At 39.1% G+C, this 17326-nt stretch overlaps 1 protein-coding gene and 1 long non-coding RNA gene across 5 annotated transcripts in view; one reads left to right on the forward strand and one right to left on the reverse strand.

Moving 5' to 3' along the window:
- The window catches only part of LOC137570827 (uncharacterized), a 58470-nt gene extending 53289 nt beyond the window's left edge, over positions 1–5181 (forward strand). Inside the window, exon 3 of the long non-coding RNA XR_011031203.1 lies at positions 3474–5181. This is a non-coding gene — a long non-coding RNA (uncharacterized lncRNA). The remainder of the gene's footprint in view (positions 1–3473) is intronic.
- A 9278-nt stretch (positions 5182–14459) lies between these two features.
- ARID1B (AT-rich interaction domain 1B) overlaps positions 14460–17326 on the reverse strand; it is a 703333-nt gene continuing 700466 nt past the window's right edge. For all 4 annotated transcript variants that reach the window (XM_068231874.1, XM_068231873.1, XM_068231875.1 and 1 more), the window contains one exon: positions 14460–16402. In XM_068231874.1, coding sequence (XP_068087975.1) covers positions 14663–16402 — 1740 coding nt within the window. In that variant the 3' untranslated portion in view covers positions 14460–14662. The remainder of the gene's footprint in view (positions 16403–17326) is intronic.

The raw sequence follows: 17326 nt of genomic DNA on the forward strand, positions 1-17326 counted from the left end.
TCTACTGGCGTGACGCGGGTGGCAGAAGGTTAATTAACTTAAGGCAGATGATTCATATTTTATGTCAGAGTGGAGAATACCAAACCATTGATATAGGAAAAGTCATTCAGATGAAGTGAGAACAGAAATTCTCTCTCTCTTTGTGCATGGACACAAGCTAGTTTAATAAAGGAAAGTGCACAAAAAGTGACTTGTTCTTTAAAAGAAACCTCGAGTGACAACAAAATAATAGGTCTGCTTTCTACTTACATAAAACAAATTAAGTTTTCTTGCCAACTTAGATAGTACGAAAGCCAAATAATGGCACGACAGCAAGGAAACTGCATTTTTTCAGGTTTGTATTAATAATATAGTTCAAAAATTGAGTTTTTATTTTTTAAATAGGAAAATATACAATATCTGAAATTAAAATGTGATACTCGATTACTACAGTAAGGATCAGTTAGCTATAAAAAGAGAACAATCTGGTTGTCAGCTACTAAGTCAAGTAATGTTAGAGACTTATTTACTGCGACAGTAAAGAAAAATAAACATATGCTATAATCACCTAAACATAAATGAGGGCAGTGATGGGCAGATATTTTCTGTGATCACGGATTAGCCGTGATTCACAAGCATTTTTTCACTATTCGGCTTCGGTATTCAACGCCGTGATCAATTCTGGATCACGGAAATCGACCACGGAAATTCCGTGATTACAAATATTCAGAATTCAATCATGGTTGTGATCAAGGGGATCATGGTAAAAATTAATTCGTAATTATCTCCCGCCGACTTTAGCAGTTAATAGCAAAGCCCCCTTACATGGTAGGGGCACCAAATGTGCCAGATATGTTAAGAAGAACAGTGGGAAGAAGAGGCAATTTTTTTTTCCAAAAAGACCTTATAGTTTTTGAGAAAATTGATTTTAAAATTTCAAAGGAAAAAAGTATACATTTAAATGCGGTAAATGACAGTTCTTAGTGAAACAATTCCCACTGACTTTAGCAAAGGCCCCTTAAATCCCAGCAACACCAAATTTGCAGGATATGTTAAAAAGATAGTGGGAAACAATATTTTAAAAAAAATAAATAAATAATAATTGTTTGTGCTGATAGTGGGAAATTAAAAAAAACACCTTGTCCCCATGTAGGCTGGGATAGCCAGAATATGGAGCTCCGGCCGACTGGGGCTTCGCACCCTGAGCTATACCATGGTCCATGGTATGGGGGGGGGGGGGCTCCAGGGGAGAGGGGCGGCCAAGCCTACCCCTCTCCCCTGGAGCCCATGTCCAATCCATGGACAAGGGGCTCTTCCCCACCTCTGGTGCCCCAGGAGGAGGTGGGGGTGACAACTCCCTGGGGAGTTCATGGTGGCATCTGGGAGTCCTCTTTAAGAAGGGGAACCCATATGCCCACCCCCCTCCCAGGAGAAATCAGTATAAAGGTACAAAGTACCCCTTACCCATTTCCATAAAGGGTTACATGAAATGAAAACTCAACAACAAATTTTTTTTATTATTATTAACCAGAAATACTTACCTGTACCTTTAAAAAGATCACGCCAATATCCTCGGAAAATGTCCCACGCCAATATCTTCTATCTTGCGATCTTCACCTTGATTGAAGATCTCTGCTGACCCGCCGCCACACATGCCGCTGCTCTCAGCTTTACTTAGTATAGCTGAGAGCACATCCGCCTATGCAGATGCATTGCTGCCGGCTCCCGCTGTCCTCTCTGCCCCCCACCTGTTACCCTCACCCATGCACCCATGGGTGCACTGGGTACCAGCATGGGTGAGGGTGATAGGCGTGGGAGAACCAGGGAGGACAGCGGGAGCTGACAACAAAGTGTCTGCATAGGATGCTCTCTTAGTTATACTAAGTATAGCTGAGAGAAAAACAAATTTTGGCTCCCCATTGGTTCCTTATCGACCAATGGGGAACCTTAGAGCCAAAATTTAAAGATGTTTTTTTCTCAGCTATACTTAGTATATGCGGACGCATTGCCGCCGACTCCCGCTGTCCTCTCCCCCTGCCCACACCTGTCACCCTCACCCATGCTTGTACCCGCACTACCCATGGGTAAGGGGTTACAGGTGGGGGGCAGGGAGGACTCAGGACAGCAGGAGCCGGTGGCAATGCATCCGCATAGGCGGATGTGCTCTCAGCTATACTTGGTATAGCTGAGAGCTGCGGCGTGTGTGGAGGCGGGTCGTCGGAGATCTTCAATCAAGGTGAAGATCACAAGATAGAGAATATTGGTGTGGCATTTTATTACAGGTATGGGTAAGTATTTCTGGTTAATTAAGAATAAGAAAATACTTTTTTCTTTGTTGCATTTTTATTTCACTTAACACTTTATGGAAATGGGTAAGGGGTACTTTGTACCCCTATACTCATTTCTCATGGGAGGGGGGCGAGCATCTGTGGTCCCCTTCTTAAAGGGTACTCCCAGATGCCACCATAAACCTCCCCCAGGGAGTCATTGCCCCCACCTTTTCCCGGAGCACTGGAGGTGGGGAAGAGCCCCTTGTCGATGGATTGGACAAGGGCTCCAGGGGAGAGGGGAAGGCTTGGCCGCCCCTCTCCCCCGGAGCCCCCCCATACCATGGACCATGAGGGCTGGTATAGCTCAGGGTGCAAAGCCCCAGTCAGCCGGGGCTCTGCAATCTTGCTATCCCAGCATGCATGGGGGACAAGGGGTTAAAGAGGCCCGGGAGGGGGGACCCCATGTCATTTGTTTTGTTTTAGAAATTTCCCACTATCAGCACACAAAAAAAAGATTATATATATATATATATATATATATATATATATATATATATATACATATATATATATATATATATATATTTATATATAAACATATCCTGCAAATTTGGTGTTGCTAGGATGTAAGGGACCTTTGCTATTAACTGCTAAAGTTGGCGGGAATTGTTTCACTAAGAACTGTCATTTACCGCTTTAAATGTATACTTTTTTTCCTTTGAAATTTTAAAATCGATTTTTTCAAAAACTATAAGGTCTTTTTGAATTTTTTTCCCTCTTGTTCCCACTGTTCTTCTTAACATATCTGGCAAATTTGGTGTCCCTACCATGTAAGGGAGCTTTGCTATTAACTGCTAAAGTCGTCAGGTTTTGGTGGCTTTTTAATCACAAATACTATTTTGTTTAAAATGTTAAAATCAATTTTCTCAAAAGCTAAAAGTTCTTTTTGAATTTTTTTAAGTTGTAGCCACATCTTGCCTTTATAATCCATGCAATTTTGGTGATTGTAGCATGTATGGGGGCTTTGCTATTAGCTAAAACGCTTTTCTGTGATCATGGCCGTGAATTTCCGTGATTGCCTCATTCACAGGAAAAATCTGAGTCCATAAAACTGAGTGGAAATCTGAGAAAAGGGGAGGCGCTATATGCTAAGTAGAAAATTCAAATACTGAATTTCCCAACATGGTAGGGTAGGGGATTAATTTTTCTGCTAAATTTTTATAGGCCCACACCCCTGATCAACAGGAAATCCAAGCATGAAATTTAAATGCCTGCTGACAGGGCTCCTGATCAGCATTGTGACAGGATGTAGTAAAAATGGATAGCAGGTGGCAATCTCCTAACAAGCTAATCGAGAGGCAAGTGAAAAGAAGAAAAGAAGAACAGAATAATAGAAGAACAAAAGATCAAAGAATAAGAAAGAAGTGTACAGATGAGAAGAAGATGGCGTCACAGCATATAAATATACAGAAGAAGAAAGAACAATAAAGATCAGAAAAACTGATACTTTAGAAGATTGATTTATAATGAACCTGAGAAAAAAGAGAGTAGAGATGGAAAAAGAAAAATACTTTTATTAGTTATTTTCAATTAAATATGTTGTTGTATTTATAATTCAAATAAACTTTATATAATTACTTTTCATTATAAATGAGAAGGACTAGGGATGGTCAATGAAATGCAAATAATTACAAGCTGATGCTTGTTTTATGCTGATTTACTCAGCAGCAGTATTTCCTTGGTCCAAGTTGCACAAGTTCACATAAAAGTGGCATAACATTTGTATTATTTGGAATAATTTGCACCTTAATGACTATCCCTAGTCGTTGGTCAAAAATTACCTGGGGAGGAGATACAGTATATGTCTGAGGGCTCCCTTAATATTTCTAGGAAGCACCCACATTCCACCACACTCCTTACACATGAAGCCAGGATAATACTGGACAAGGGGAACCTGAACCTTTTTCAACAATGTCATAAATACATGTGGGCTAGTATTGCCCAGGGGATGGAACCACATATCAGCAGGCTTCGAAACACAATGTTACAATAGCCTACATAGGGGAATGTAGAACAAGATGTGAACGTTTTGTTTTTTTTAATTCAAATTAGATGTTAAAAAAAAACCTTTAATTGAAAGAACCTCCCAAAAAGTCAAATCTTCATAGGGAGGGAATACAATTTTTTTTATATATTTTTCTTTAAAAGGAAACTAAAAAAGGCCAGAAAATAGTGAGCCCATACTTCAAAAAAAAAATTATTTTGAGGTAAAAAAAAAATATCCCAAAACACCTAAAAAAATTAAAAACTCCACACATGCCAGGGATGTTTTATAAACATTTTCACAAAAATGTCACAGAAAATATTTAAAAATGACCATGAGCTCTTAATAAAAATGAAATTTGGACTTACTGGAGCCAGGACCAAAAACCATGGAAGGGACCAGGAGGACACTGGGGGGGACCTTACGGGCTATCTGGGGCTTTAGGAAGATAAGTAAAGGCAAGTCCAAATTTCATTTTTTCCAGAGCTCAGGGTCCCTTTAATGTGCATTCTCACACACTGTAAATGCATTGACAGCTTTGTCTGCTACTAAGCAGATAAGTGCTGCACAATTGTCAAAAACCATTGCAGGCTATGCGCCTTGCAAATGCAGATATTTAGTAAATGTGTGTATGACAGTTTTTAGCATTTGTACCTTTACAGAGCTTTAGGTAATTAGCTTACTTCTGTTCTACACATAAAGCATTAACAAGTTAAAGAGCAGCTACAGAATAAAAACATAACATATAAGCAATGTTGGCATAGACTGATAACCTCCTTTTATGTTTCACTAAGATGTTAAAAACATAATCAAACCTTTCTCAAGTTTAGTCTCCATGTTGACAGACATTCTTTACTCTTCATTCCTCTATTATTGTGTATGTTTAACAATATAAATAAAGATTCTTAAAAAATGAAATATTTATTCATGTTCCATATGTATCAAATTAAAAGATCAAAAGTTTATATTTCAATGCTGAACATAACAGCACAATTATGCTTAAAACAAACCCCCCAACATATATACATTCTCTTTAAATGAGATTAAGAGATCAACATCCAAATTTTTCTTCATTTGGGGTTCCATTAAAGCACAAAGAGTAAAATAAAAAATAAAATTCTACTTTCATTAAACATAAATAAATAAAAATGTGTCATTTTGCAGTTTTTGGGGTTATTGAAAATGATCTCTACATTTCAATTTGCAGCCAGCCAAGATATTCCCATTAAGATCACATAGCTCTTCTTTGCAGCCTTAGCAACAGTACTCTGTATTGTTATGAGTCTATCCTGAAATTCCTGCGGTGCTACTCATTTTTAAGCGTTGGATCAATTTATTTAACTGGTAGCTGTGGCACTCTTCCATTCAAGTTTCTGTAGGTAGGACCATGGAATGTTTATATTTTTATATGTGCATAAAAATGCAAAAATGTTTGCATATATAGAGCCAAAATAAAAACATAGTTTTCTAAAAAAAAAGCAGCATTACCTTTTAATTTTAAATTATCCTCTCTATACTTTATGATAAGAATCTATTCACAAACGCATAGTGCACTGCATTAGTGCCAGTTTCACCATTGTTTTTTTTCACAGGTTATTAAGGTATTCTTTTCATTCCAGATTTCTTGAAACTTGTTCTTCCACCTGACCATAGCCTTACCTTAAAATTCATGCTGGTTGCATGATCATACCACCCACCTTATCCTTGGACACTAACTTTAGCCTACTATTAACCATGGTCCCACTGACAGTCTGTACCTAAACTTTACACCTGAATTAGAAAATCCTTTATATTTACCATGGACTTTCACCGGAGCCTAACACAGTCCTTTAATTGGCTTTTTAACTCTCATCCTTAAAATTGAAAAACTGTAAGGTTGTATCTGAGCCTCCTGAGTTCCCAAATTGCTGCCAACTATGCATCTCTTACTTGTGAGAGGGCCACTTCATGAAATCTTGTATTCTTGATGTGTCCTTTTATGTGAGGTGATGACTACATCTTGTGCATAACACAGGGGAACAGCCAGATTGCCAGGCAGTTCTCCCACACCCTCAGAACCAATGAAAGCTTGAGGGGGCATTCACATGTGGGTGATGTCGGACACACAACACCAGTCTCTCAAAGACAATGACTGGGAACAGAGCTGCAGTGGCAATAGAAGATAAGGGTGGATTCTAGAAAGATAATTGATGTGGCCAAATATGCATTTTTTTCAATATGAGCATTGTCAACCTGGCTCGGCATTTCATTAGCTCCCAGGGTCACATTGCATATGATCTAAACTGGGCAACCGAAATGCAGTGGATGTACCAGATGGACCAGCATCCCTAATAACTTATGTGTTCTCAAGTGTATGTTATGGGAACAAAACATAGCTCTCAATAATATGTATAGAAAACGCTCAAAATAGTAGCACACAAAACAACAAGATTAATTGTTCCACACATCCTCCATTTCTCCAGGATTGCTTCCTAGTCTTTATTTTAAATAATCTGTGTTTTTCAAAAAGATTATTGCACCATAGATAATTCTGGAGAAAAGTTTACCCGTTACAATTTGAATATGGTCTGTAACTATTCTTGTTTGACACAAAGTTTGAAGGGAGTTTTCATCAGGATTGGATGTCTAAAGAGGGTAGAAATGTTGCATTTATGATGGCATTAGCTCAAAGGACTCTTTCACATTACATACATTATGACCTACGGTGTGTCATCGGTAGTTGCAGTTCGATGCTGATAATCGGCCCCTAGTTCTAATTCACCCGATGGAAAAACGCCATCGCTGGACGATTAAAAGCTCTTAGAAGCATTACAACGTAACGCTCTGGAGCGCTTTGTCTAATGTGAAAGGTAACATGAAAGTCAAATAGACTTTCATGTTACCTTTCTAAACGCAGCCTAAGCGCAATCCGTCAAAACGCACGGATCAGCTCCTAGTGTGAAAGAGCCCTAAGGACATTATTTTAGATGACTGTAGTCCACTTCCATGTGCCACAAATGGTAATAGGGAGCATGCAGTTGATTCCGACCCATGAGCTTCCAATGTCCAGCTAGCTGCCATGATGTGATGCATGAATGTTAGTAAGACAAACCAGGACTATCCAACAATTCTTCACTAATAGGAAAGACTAACGTTGCTGGACTGAACTAAGCCGAGAGTGCTGGCTAAAAATATATACAGTAGGGAATTAAATTAACTGATAAAGGACTCAACTGACTCCTTCACAAATTCATCAGATGGATCAGGAATGTACAGTAAACATCAGTGCATTACAGACTGGACTACCAAGTTGTTTTCTATTTAAAATGGGTGCTGTCTGGATTTCACATAGGCTCTGGGGCTGTGTGTGAACCTAAACACTGTACTTTGTGTTGTAGCAATCTTGGCCAAATATTTTGCATTTACTAAATAACAAAATCCTTATTTATAAAAATATGTATGTGAGCCACGAATTAAGGTATACGATAATGCATTACCTGAAACCTTTTTTGCGGTTTTACTGTAACATGTTTGACACCAGGGCCCATATGCAATTCATTTTTTCTCCTGCGTTTTCTCCAAGTTGATATTTTCACACCTTGTCAATAAAATGCCTTTTATATCCACAGCAAGCAAGACAGTACACAAAATAATTTTGAAAGTACTACTTTTGGTACTTTTTCAATTGCAAAATGCTGAAAAGTTATTTTAACCAGTTCGGCCTTTCTGGACGAGCTTTCTCGTCCAGAAAGGCACTGCTGTGTTCCCTGCGTGGTGCGCGCGATCGGGCGCACGCCCGCGCGCGCACCCGCCGCTAGCCCCCCGATCAGTGAATGGGAATATAATTCCCATTCACCGATCTGACTTCCCCGCAGAAATACCGACGCTTTCAATCCAGAGAGCGTGGTATTTCTGCCCCCCAGGAAACAACTCCTCTGAATTTTAGTTCCTGGATGCGACATAGTTCGCATCCAGGACTTTGCTCACTGTGGCCATCTTGTGGCCAAATAGTAAACTGCACCTACATACATTTTTTATAAAACAATTACATTATTTTACATTAGAAAATAGCAGTTTCCCTCCCACCCCAAAAATTACCCACATACATTTTTTTATTTAAAAAAAACAAAAAAAAATACAATAAAAAAAAACAAAAACAACATAAATAGTTACCCAAGGGTCTGAACTTTTTAAATATGCATGTCAAGAGAGTATGTTATTATATTATTTAAAATTATAAGCCTATAAATAGCGATGGACGCAAATTGAAAAAATGCACCTTTATTTCTAAATGAAATATCGGCACTATAAATTGTGATAGGGACATCGTTTAAACGGTGAAATAACCGCGACAGATAGGCAAACAAAATAAATGAGTTTTAATTACGGTAGCGTATATTAATTTCAAACTATAATGGCCAAAAACTGAGAAATAATGATTTTTTTTCATTTCTTTCTTAATCTTCCTGTTAAAATGGATTTAGAAAAAAATAATTCTTAGCAAAATGTACTACCCAAAGAAAGCCTAATTAGTGGCGGAAAAAACAAGATATAGATCAATTCATTGTGATAAGTAGCAATAAAGTTATAGGCGAATGAATGGGAGGTGAACGTTGCTCGGATGCATGAGATTTTCGGCACTGCGGCGCTGAACCGGTTAAAGGGAAGATAAAAAATATCAACTATGAAAAAACTTAAGAGAAAAAGTAAATGGCATTTTGGCCCATCCCTTATCGCCTATGACATGGGAGAGACCTGAGTTCAAATCCTGGCTAGGATCAGTACCTATTCAGTATGGAGTTTCCCTAACAATGCAGGATGGCCTCTTGATTGCACTCTCGTGGCTGCAGCTCTTGAGCACTTTGAGTCCGACAGGAGACAAGCGCTATACAAATGTTCATATTATTATTATTATATATCACAGTTCGCAAAAGTACTTTTTAATTTCTCATCAAGTGGCACCATGACACATGGAGAAGAATAGGTCAGGTCAATTTGGACTTGTTAAATGCTTTGTTTTATGCTTTGTGGTCCATTAATGAACTATGCTTAGTTATATTCAATTTATTTCATTCTGGACAGAGAGATAAAGAACTCCATACAACTCTAATTGGGGCAAAATTTGTGAAATATTGGCAAAACATTGGCCAGTACTGCAGACAGATCCTGATTTGAATAGGATTGTAGGTGATTGCCCGTTGGTTGTGGCAAAACGTGCCCCCAATCTATGGGATGCTCTAGTGTTTTCTCAATATGTCCCCACTTCAACGACCAATTGGCAAGGCAGAAGTAGAACAGTGGGAATGTTTAGATGTGGTAAGTGTGTTGCATGCGATGTAATGGTACCAGCTAAAACATTTTCTGATGTGTCTGGTGAGAAAAAATGGAAAATTAAAAATGTCATCAATTGTGATATTGAATGGATCCTTTATTGACTTGAGTGCCCTTGTCACAAAATATACATTGGTCTGACAACTCGAAAATTGAAAACTCGTGTGATGGAACACGTTTCTAACATAAATAGTGGTATGCAAGATAATGGACAATATAGAAGTTCTGTCGCTGAACACTTCTGCCTTGAGCACAATAGTGAGTCAAAAGGCCTGAAAACCATGGGAATATCCCTGATACAGGAAATAGGAGAGGGGGAGGCAGACTAAAACTAATAAAACAGCAAGAACGCATGTGAATATACTTACTAGGATCTATTAGTCTGACAGGGGTGAATAGTAAACTGAGCTATGCTGCCTTCCTGCCCTGAAAACAATGACTAGTATGAAAACACTATGCAAGAGAGAGAGGGGGACAAGGAGTATTGTAAGTGAACATGAAATTGATCCCGAAGTGTAATTCTGCGTTGTAAAACTGAAGCTTTAACTTATGATCAGGTGGTCAGTAGTGCAAATCTATGGACAAAACTACTTCTATGACTGCTTGTAACATCTGAAATGAAAGTGTGGAAAAAGGACATATGATAAGTGGCTGTGATGTCTAAATGATCATAAATTTGTGGCGTCACATTGTATTTATTAGACATATGTCTAACAAATTCCGCTTAAGGCTGATAAGGAGGTGCACTTAAGGCTGATAAGGAGGTGCTGTACCATTTGTTGAAATGGTCTCCATGGTTACATCCGGCAGTGGGGGGAAGGTTAGAGGTAGTGCATACAAACCCCCGCCCAGGGGGAGGAATATGGAATCGCTGACACACTCTCCGCCCCACGTATGGTAAGCAGATAAGAAGGGCAGTCCAGCCAATAGCAAGCTGCGCACATCCTGATGAAGCCTGCAAGTGGGCAGGCGCAACGCGTTGGTGGGCGGGTTCAAATCCCGTGGCCTGGAGTGCTCTGATCAGCTGCACACGTATACATGCAAGGCATGACATTCAGTGCACGTTCCCCGCTATGGTGTCTGTGTATAGAGCAGGTGGAGCGAACGCCTGAAGGAAACATCATGACCATTATGGTTGTAACCATCAGTCCAGTGCCCTGAGCTGAAAAGATCGCAATGTGGCGGTGATCATCTATGAGGACTACAAATGGTGAGACTGTTTATGACCAAGGTGTTACTAGCTTGCAAGCTAAAGAGGAGTAAACAACCTTACAGTCCCTAATGCACCAATAGCTCTCTCCCCCTCTCTGAAGACACAGCAATTTATGGTACCGGTACCAGAGGGGGTTATATGAGTGTGTGGTGCCTGGTGAATGTTGAGGATGTATGTATGCTCTCTGCAGGCCATTTTTAAGTGATTTTAGATTGTTGGTTGGTCTGTTTGTTGGATATAGTGTCTCAATAAAGCTGATTTTGTATTTTTGATACACCTATGAGTAATCTCATTTAATTATTATATTCATTAAGCCCTTTTTTATATGGGATTGCTCTCTCAGTTTTCTGAGGTGAGGGTGTGACAATTTAAGGTGGTGGTTAAATAGGCACTTTTTTACATAGGATTGCCAGAGAGATAAAGAAAGTCAGGGCCGGGATTGCCAACCATCCGTATTTGGACAGTTGAAAAATGGGCTGTCCGTTCTATCTGTTTTTGAGGGGGAACTGTACGCATTTAAGTGCCACTACTGATGTGTCCCGCAGTGGCACCATTAAGCTGTGAGACCTCCCCCTGCTATCTATACTGTGTGTACTGCTGTGACTGGCTGATGTAAAAGAGATCCTGTCCCCCTGCCTACAGAGTGAGCAGCCAGTGAGGATAGAGTGTGGTGCGGTGGTCCTAGCACGTCATTTGAAATGGCAGGCCATCCAGTGTTTGGTTCCTGCTGTCTGTGGCTTTCTTGCCCATGTCAGGTGAGCTGACTGCTGGTGATGCTGAGCTCAATCGAGTAACAGGATGTGCTGCAAGGAGGAGGTCTGGGATGGAGAGCTTTGTCGCTGAGAAGGAGGGATGCTGCAGCATGGCAGTAGAAGGATAGTCCCAAGAGGATGGGAAATGCCAGGACACTGCACTTCTTTCAACTTGGTGAGAATAATCAGACTGAAACTGCTGCATGGGACAGCCAGACACTTCTCATTAATCATTGTGAGTCTGTTCAGTGATTGTGTCAGGTTGCGTCATGAAATGAGCATTGTATTAACTTATCCTCGGGTCGAGCTTTCTCTGTCTAGTCTGAGATAACCAAGTACCTTATATGTTATACTAGATGCTTTGCAGTTTTGGTTAAAATAACTAGGGTTGGTTCAAGATAGGGCATGAGGGGGGAGGGGGGGTTGGTCTCAGGCAGTGAAGCTGGGGTAAGCACTAGGCAGTTAAAGGAAACCTGAGACTTAGCTATCACAGGCATTTATACTTACCTAGGATCTCCTACAGCCTCCTGTAGGCCATTGGCCTCCTCACCATCCTCCATTCCTCTGCTCTCTGGCCTGGTAGTCTAGGACTATTGTGCATGTGCTGATTGCCTGGGAGCATTCTGTGCTTGCACAGTCAGTACTGTGCAGGCGTAGAATGCTTCCGGCTGCAGAAGCTCAACAAGGAGATGCATGCAGCCAGGCCATGTCTGTGCAGTGCTGCGCAACTGAGCCCAGTCATGGATTTTAGTGTGTGGACAGTGGAGAAACAGAGCAGCATTGGAGGAGCCTCCCCAGGAATTTTGTGCTGCGGAAATGGTTTGTGTAAGAGTTTTTAACCAGGTGTTGAAAAAAAGTTCAGAGTTGCTGCATTTGTCACATGGGGGGAGGCTACCTCAGGTTTGCTGTGTTTGTATCATGGGGAGGGGAAAATGGGGTCTTCAGGATTGCTGCATTTTGTCATATTGGGGGGAGAAAGGACCCTCAAGATTTCTGCATTTGTCATTTAAAAACCACTCACACTTAAGGCCTGTCTGGGGTTGCTGCTAAAAGAGGGGTTTGAAATAGCTTGTTACACTTAGCCTAAACAACTAATGTAGTAACTTGTGAGCACACCCATGGTTTTAGATCCACCCACAATAGGTCTAAAAGTGCCCTGCTGATTCTGCCCTCTGTCCGTCTAACATTTTGGGTGTCCAGATTTTGGGGGGCTTTTGTCCATGAAAAATTAGATAGTAGGTTGGCAACTCTGGTCAGGGCATACATTTAAACATGCTGGTCAGGGCATACATTTAAACTGATGGTTCTTCCTCCAGTTGATAGATTAACTTTCCATGAAGACAGAAATATGCAGGAAAACCCAATTAGCAAGTGGCTATTTATTACCAGAGCTGACCAACAGCCCCAATTTTAAACTCCATAGGAAAAAATAATTTTAAGTGAAAACTGACATTTAGTAATACAGAATGCACAAGATACTTCCACATTCTGTATTCATTAGAATTTTTAGTAAGATACAGTACTACCTCTATTCAGCACACAAAATAACATCAATTCTATATGCAACATGTCAGCTGTTCTCGGGAGACAAGTATTGTTATTGTTAACTGGTACAAACTCTTATACAGTTCTCTATACTATCAGTGCAAAAGTTGAAGTCATAGTTGTGTTTTTAGTTATTTTTCAGTTTTAAAGAAGTATACCAAAAACAATTGTTTGAAATACTGTTTACATCATTCTTCAAAATGTACATACAAGGGTATAAAAGTGATGATTCAAAAACACCCATCACAGTGCTTAACAAGATTTAATGTACATTTATTCTTAACATGTGGAACATATAGTATAAAGATTTTATACTGAATAAATGATATTTGTTAAGCTAGAGGAAAAGGAGGAATTTACAACAGTTGTTTCTCATTTTCCTTTTAACTACATTTTCTTGAAATACAAATATGCAGAGATTCCTCAATGAAAAATCTTATGTTGATTTATCTGTCACATTGTAGTAACTGCTGTCTGTATACTATATCATTTGTTTAGTTCAGTCGGCAGGCAACTATTTCCACATTGTAACCTGAAAGCAACTTGTCCAGCTGCTGTGCTGAAATAGAGCAATATTTTATACATACAGAAACCTGTGCATTACCCTCATGGTGGGAAATATGGCCAGAAAAAAATTGTCAGTGCCATGACAAGGGAGAAAAAAATAAGATGACAAAAAGTCAACTTTAACCACATTATGGCGAAATAGCAAAAATCTACTACAAATTAATTTTAAGGAAAAAAAGTGAAGGCCTGTACATCATTTATTTACAATCCAGCCTCTTGCCAGTAAAGAAAAATGCAGTATCTGAAGGCTATTACTGTGTAAAAGTTTAAATATATTTACTTATTACAGTGGCATGGAGCTTTTGAATTTTACCTTTGTTTTTAAATTATTTTGAATGTTCATTTTTTTTATTTTATTCTTTCGTAGTCACTGTTTATCCACTCTGCTTTCTTGCTAATATCACTGCTATCCAAAGAATAGAAAAAAAAAACATGTATAAACTGAGTCCCATTTCTATATATGACACAAATTCATTAGTAATTCCCTATTGCACCCAGGTTTGGTTTGTTCTTTTGTGTTTTGTTTTTAACTCAAGGGTACAAAAATACTTTGGATATGGAAACTGAAATATCAACAAATTATCTTTGCCGAAGTGATAAAGTTTCATTTTACAATGTTCACATGAGTTTGTCTGTATATAGTAATACAATCAATTAAAAGGAAAACAGATCCAAATTACCTTCAAATGAAAAAAACAAAAACAAAAAAAAACACCAGGTCTGGTGAACGTTAGAAACAAACAAACAAACAAAAGAACTAAAATAAAATACGATGACCATTCACAAAGGGAAAATATTTATTTTCATAACTCAATGACCAGTGATCACTTCTGAGAAATTCCAATTGGTATATAATGACTGGATGAGGAGCATCTTGGTTTCTTTTATTAGCTTTCTTCTCTAAGGAACAGAAAAATAGCCAGTAATATGTGACTTGTAACATCCTGTTCTCCTCTTACATGAGCATGGCTTCCCACTGGTGTCATAATTGTCCTATTTGAAAGAGTACATCACAGATGACTGAGGAAACCGAAGAGTTCAGAACAGCTGTTATTGAGATATCCAATAAACGGCTTTCTTGCAAAAGGAACTCAGTACAGTTCTCTTCCACTTTGGCCATGGCAAATAAAGCCTTAGCTGCCCTGCACATCATATCTACACTAGGTGGCTCCAAATGGGGAGAATGCAGGTGCATGATATTATGCTGACTCTGCTGATATTGGGCCAAGGTGACACCATCTTCTAGGAAACTTATTAAGTTTCCAATGCTTCCTTTTTGTAAAGCTATGGCCCTTGCTACCACTGTATCCCCCTGAGCAAGGTTTGAAAGCAGTGCCACAGACATTTCTCGACATACAGAGTTTTTGCGATCCCCAATGTACCTAACTAAAGTGGCATAAAATTTTTCTTGGCGACTGAAAGGAGGTGTAGCCAAGATAAGATCCACATTACTGTCCTGTATACTGAGTTTACATAATGTTTCCAACACAAGTCTCTGGGGGGAAAGCACTGAATTGGGTCCTACTGTTGGAAAAGGATCCTGTGCCTCAGCAGATGGGCACACCATCCAATGTAGCAACCCATCCAAAATTGGCAAAGAGATACTTTCTGTGTAAGCAGACAAGTCTAGTTGTCCAGAGATATTAGCTAATGTTACCAAAGTATTTTCCCTCAGCACCTCAAGACAATCCCACCACCATTCGTTTTTATTGTAGTTTGCCCCTTTCTCTTCCTCTCCTTCTTTTTCATAAGTCTGTGGTGATCGTTTTCTCTCTGGATGTTCGTGATGGAGTAGAATTAATTTTCCAAGAAGCAAGACCAAGCCTGAGTGCTTTGACATTTCAGCATCGTTCCCAGGTACAAAAGACAAACTACGGATAACATTTGACACACATATGCAACGCTTGGCCAAAGAGTCTTGCCAGGGAGCTATCGTGCACAAAGGGATTTCATCTCTGCTTCTTGGTTCATCTTCCAATAATGTGATATTTCTATGACTTTTGGCTTGGTGGATTCCTAATGGAAGTGTGTTGTTCTCTGTTTGTAAGCAAGGGTTATTGGAATCTTCAGGAAGTGCACCAAGTCTTGCTGAAAGTACATCATCAATTGTTGCAGTTATGTTCTTTTCTGGCTGATCGTCATTATCTGGTAGAACTCTGTCATCTTGGTCTCTCTTCCTTTTGTTTGGAGGACTAACAGGACTTTGAATTCTCCTGCAGATGGGAATGTCCATTTTGCTTTCAAAGTGAGTCTGAATGTGCTCAGTTATATCCCCACCACCAAGGTGCCAATGCAATAATCCACTTGAAAATTCCTGGACATGTCCAAGTTGGTTGGATCGGTCAATTACAAACAGATCATTCTTTTTTATAACTTTAATTGGTAATCTATCAAACTTACTTGCTTGTTTTGGCCTCTCACTTTGAGTGATCAGATTTTCAGGTTTTAAAAATGAGGTGTTTTTTTCCTCTATCTTTCTTTTTTCTTTTTCATCTGTAATACTGTTCTCATCTTTATCAAGATCATTTTCTTCAGTAACTTCATCAGTATCTATCTCATCATAGCACATAGCAGCTTCTTCTTCAGTAAATTGACTGTCATTATAGCCAAGATCGAGAATGTTACTGAAATCTGCCCCAACTTCATATTCCTTCAATATGCCAAAAATATCAATGAGGCATTTCCTTAGATATTCAACCAGGAGCTCCAGAAAACCAGGTAGCTGTTAAATGAACACAAAGAAATATTACCAAATGACTTTAAACAGTTATAAATAAAAACAAATCTGAATTCCATCTAATTTCCAAATCATAATAAGGTACACATATGAATAAGTGTTAAGAACTCTTGATTTATGGAGCCAGATTTGAATTGCACCAGGAGACTTTGTGCATTGAAGTCATATGGGCTTTCTCTGGACTCTGCAGTTTTTTTCTCATATAACATGGGAGAGGTGTATATTGTTCAATGTTCTCTATAAACTGCTTCACTAAATGTTTCAGTTTTATTTGTAATGTTTAGAAGATGTTTGTGATATACTGCTGTGAAATATATTGCAGTGAAACAATGCTAGATGGATTTTTTTTTGTCCAATAAATTTCATTTAAAGCATACCTGAACTGTGGTTTTAAGCTACCCAAGATAAGCACAGAAGTATGTAAATCCATATATCTCTGTGCATAGTTTGTTCCTCAACTTGTTTCACCCAATCCTTGGAAAAAATGTGACTTTTGACTAAAGTCAAGTTTTCAGACTGGAAGAGGCCTGGCTTGTTAGGATGTTCTCACCTACCACCCTTCTATTACTTCTTCTTCCCCTCCCCATTAACTCCCTTCCTTCCCCTCCTTAGGGAGGAATGGAAGGGTGATAAAGGGTACATCAGGGCATGACTGCCTTTTCTTACCAAGAAAGAAATAAAAAGAGCGTAAGCTTAAGCAACGTATTTCATGCATTTACTACAAAAAAAATGTAGAAGATGTAAAAGTAGAAGATGTGACTTCCAGTGATAAGGTGAGGCAGGTAACTCTATACACACATTATAGTAACTGTTGTATATAATTTGGCCAAAAAAAAGCATCAACATTTTACTGAGAACATCTAAAAAATAGCCAAACTGAAGCCCAAAAATATTTGAAATTATATTACA

This window comes from Hyperolius riggenbachi, chromosome 4 (assembly GCF_040937935.1).
Source record: "Hyperolius riggenbachi isolate aHypRig1 chromosome 4, aHypRig1.pri, whole genome shotgun sequence".
NCBI classification, from domain to species: Eukaryota; Metazoa; Chordata; class Amphibia; order Anura; family Hyperoliidae; genus Hyperolius; species Hyperolius riggenbachi.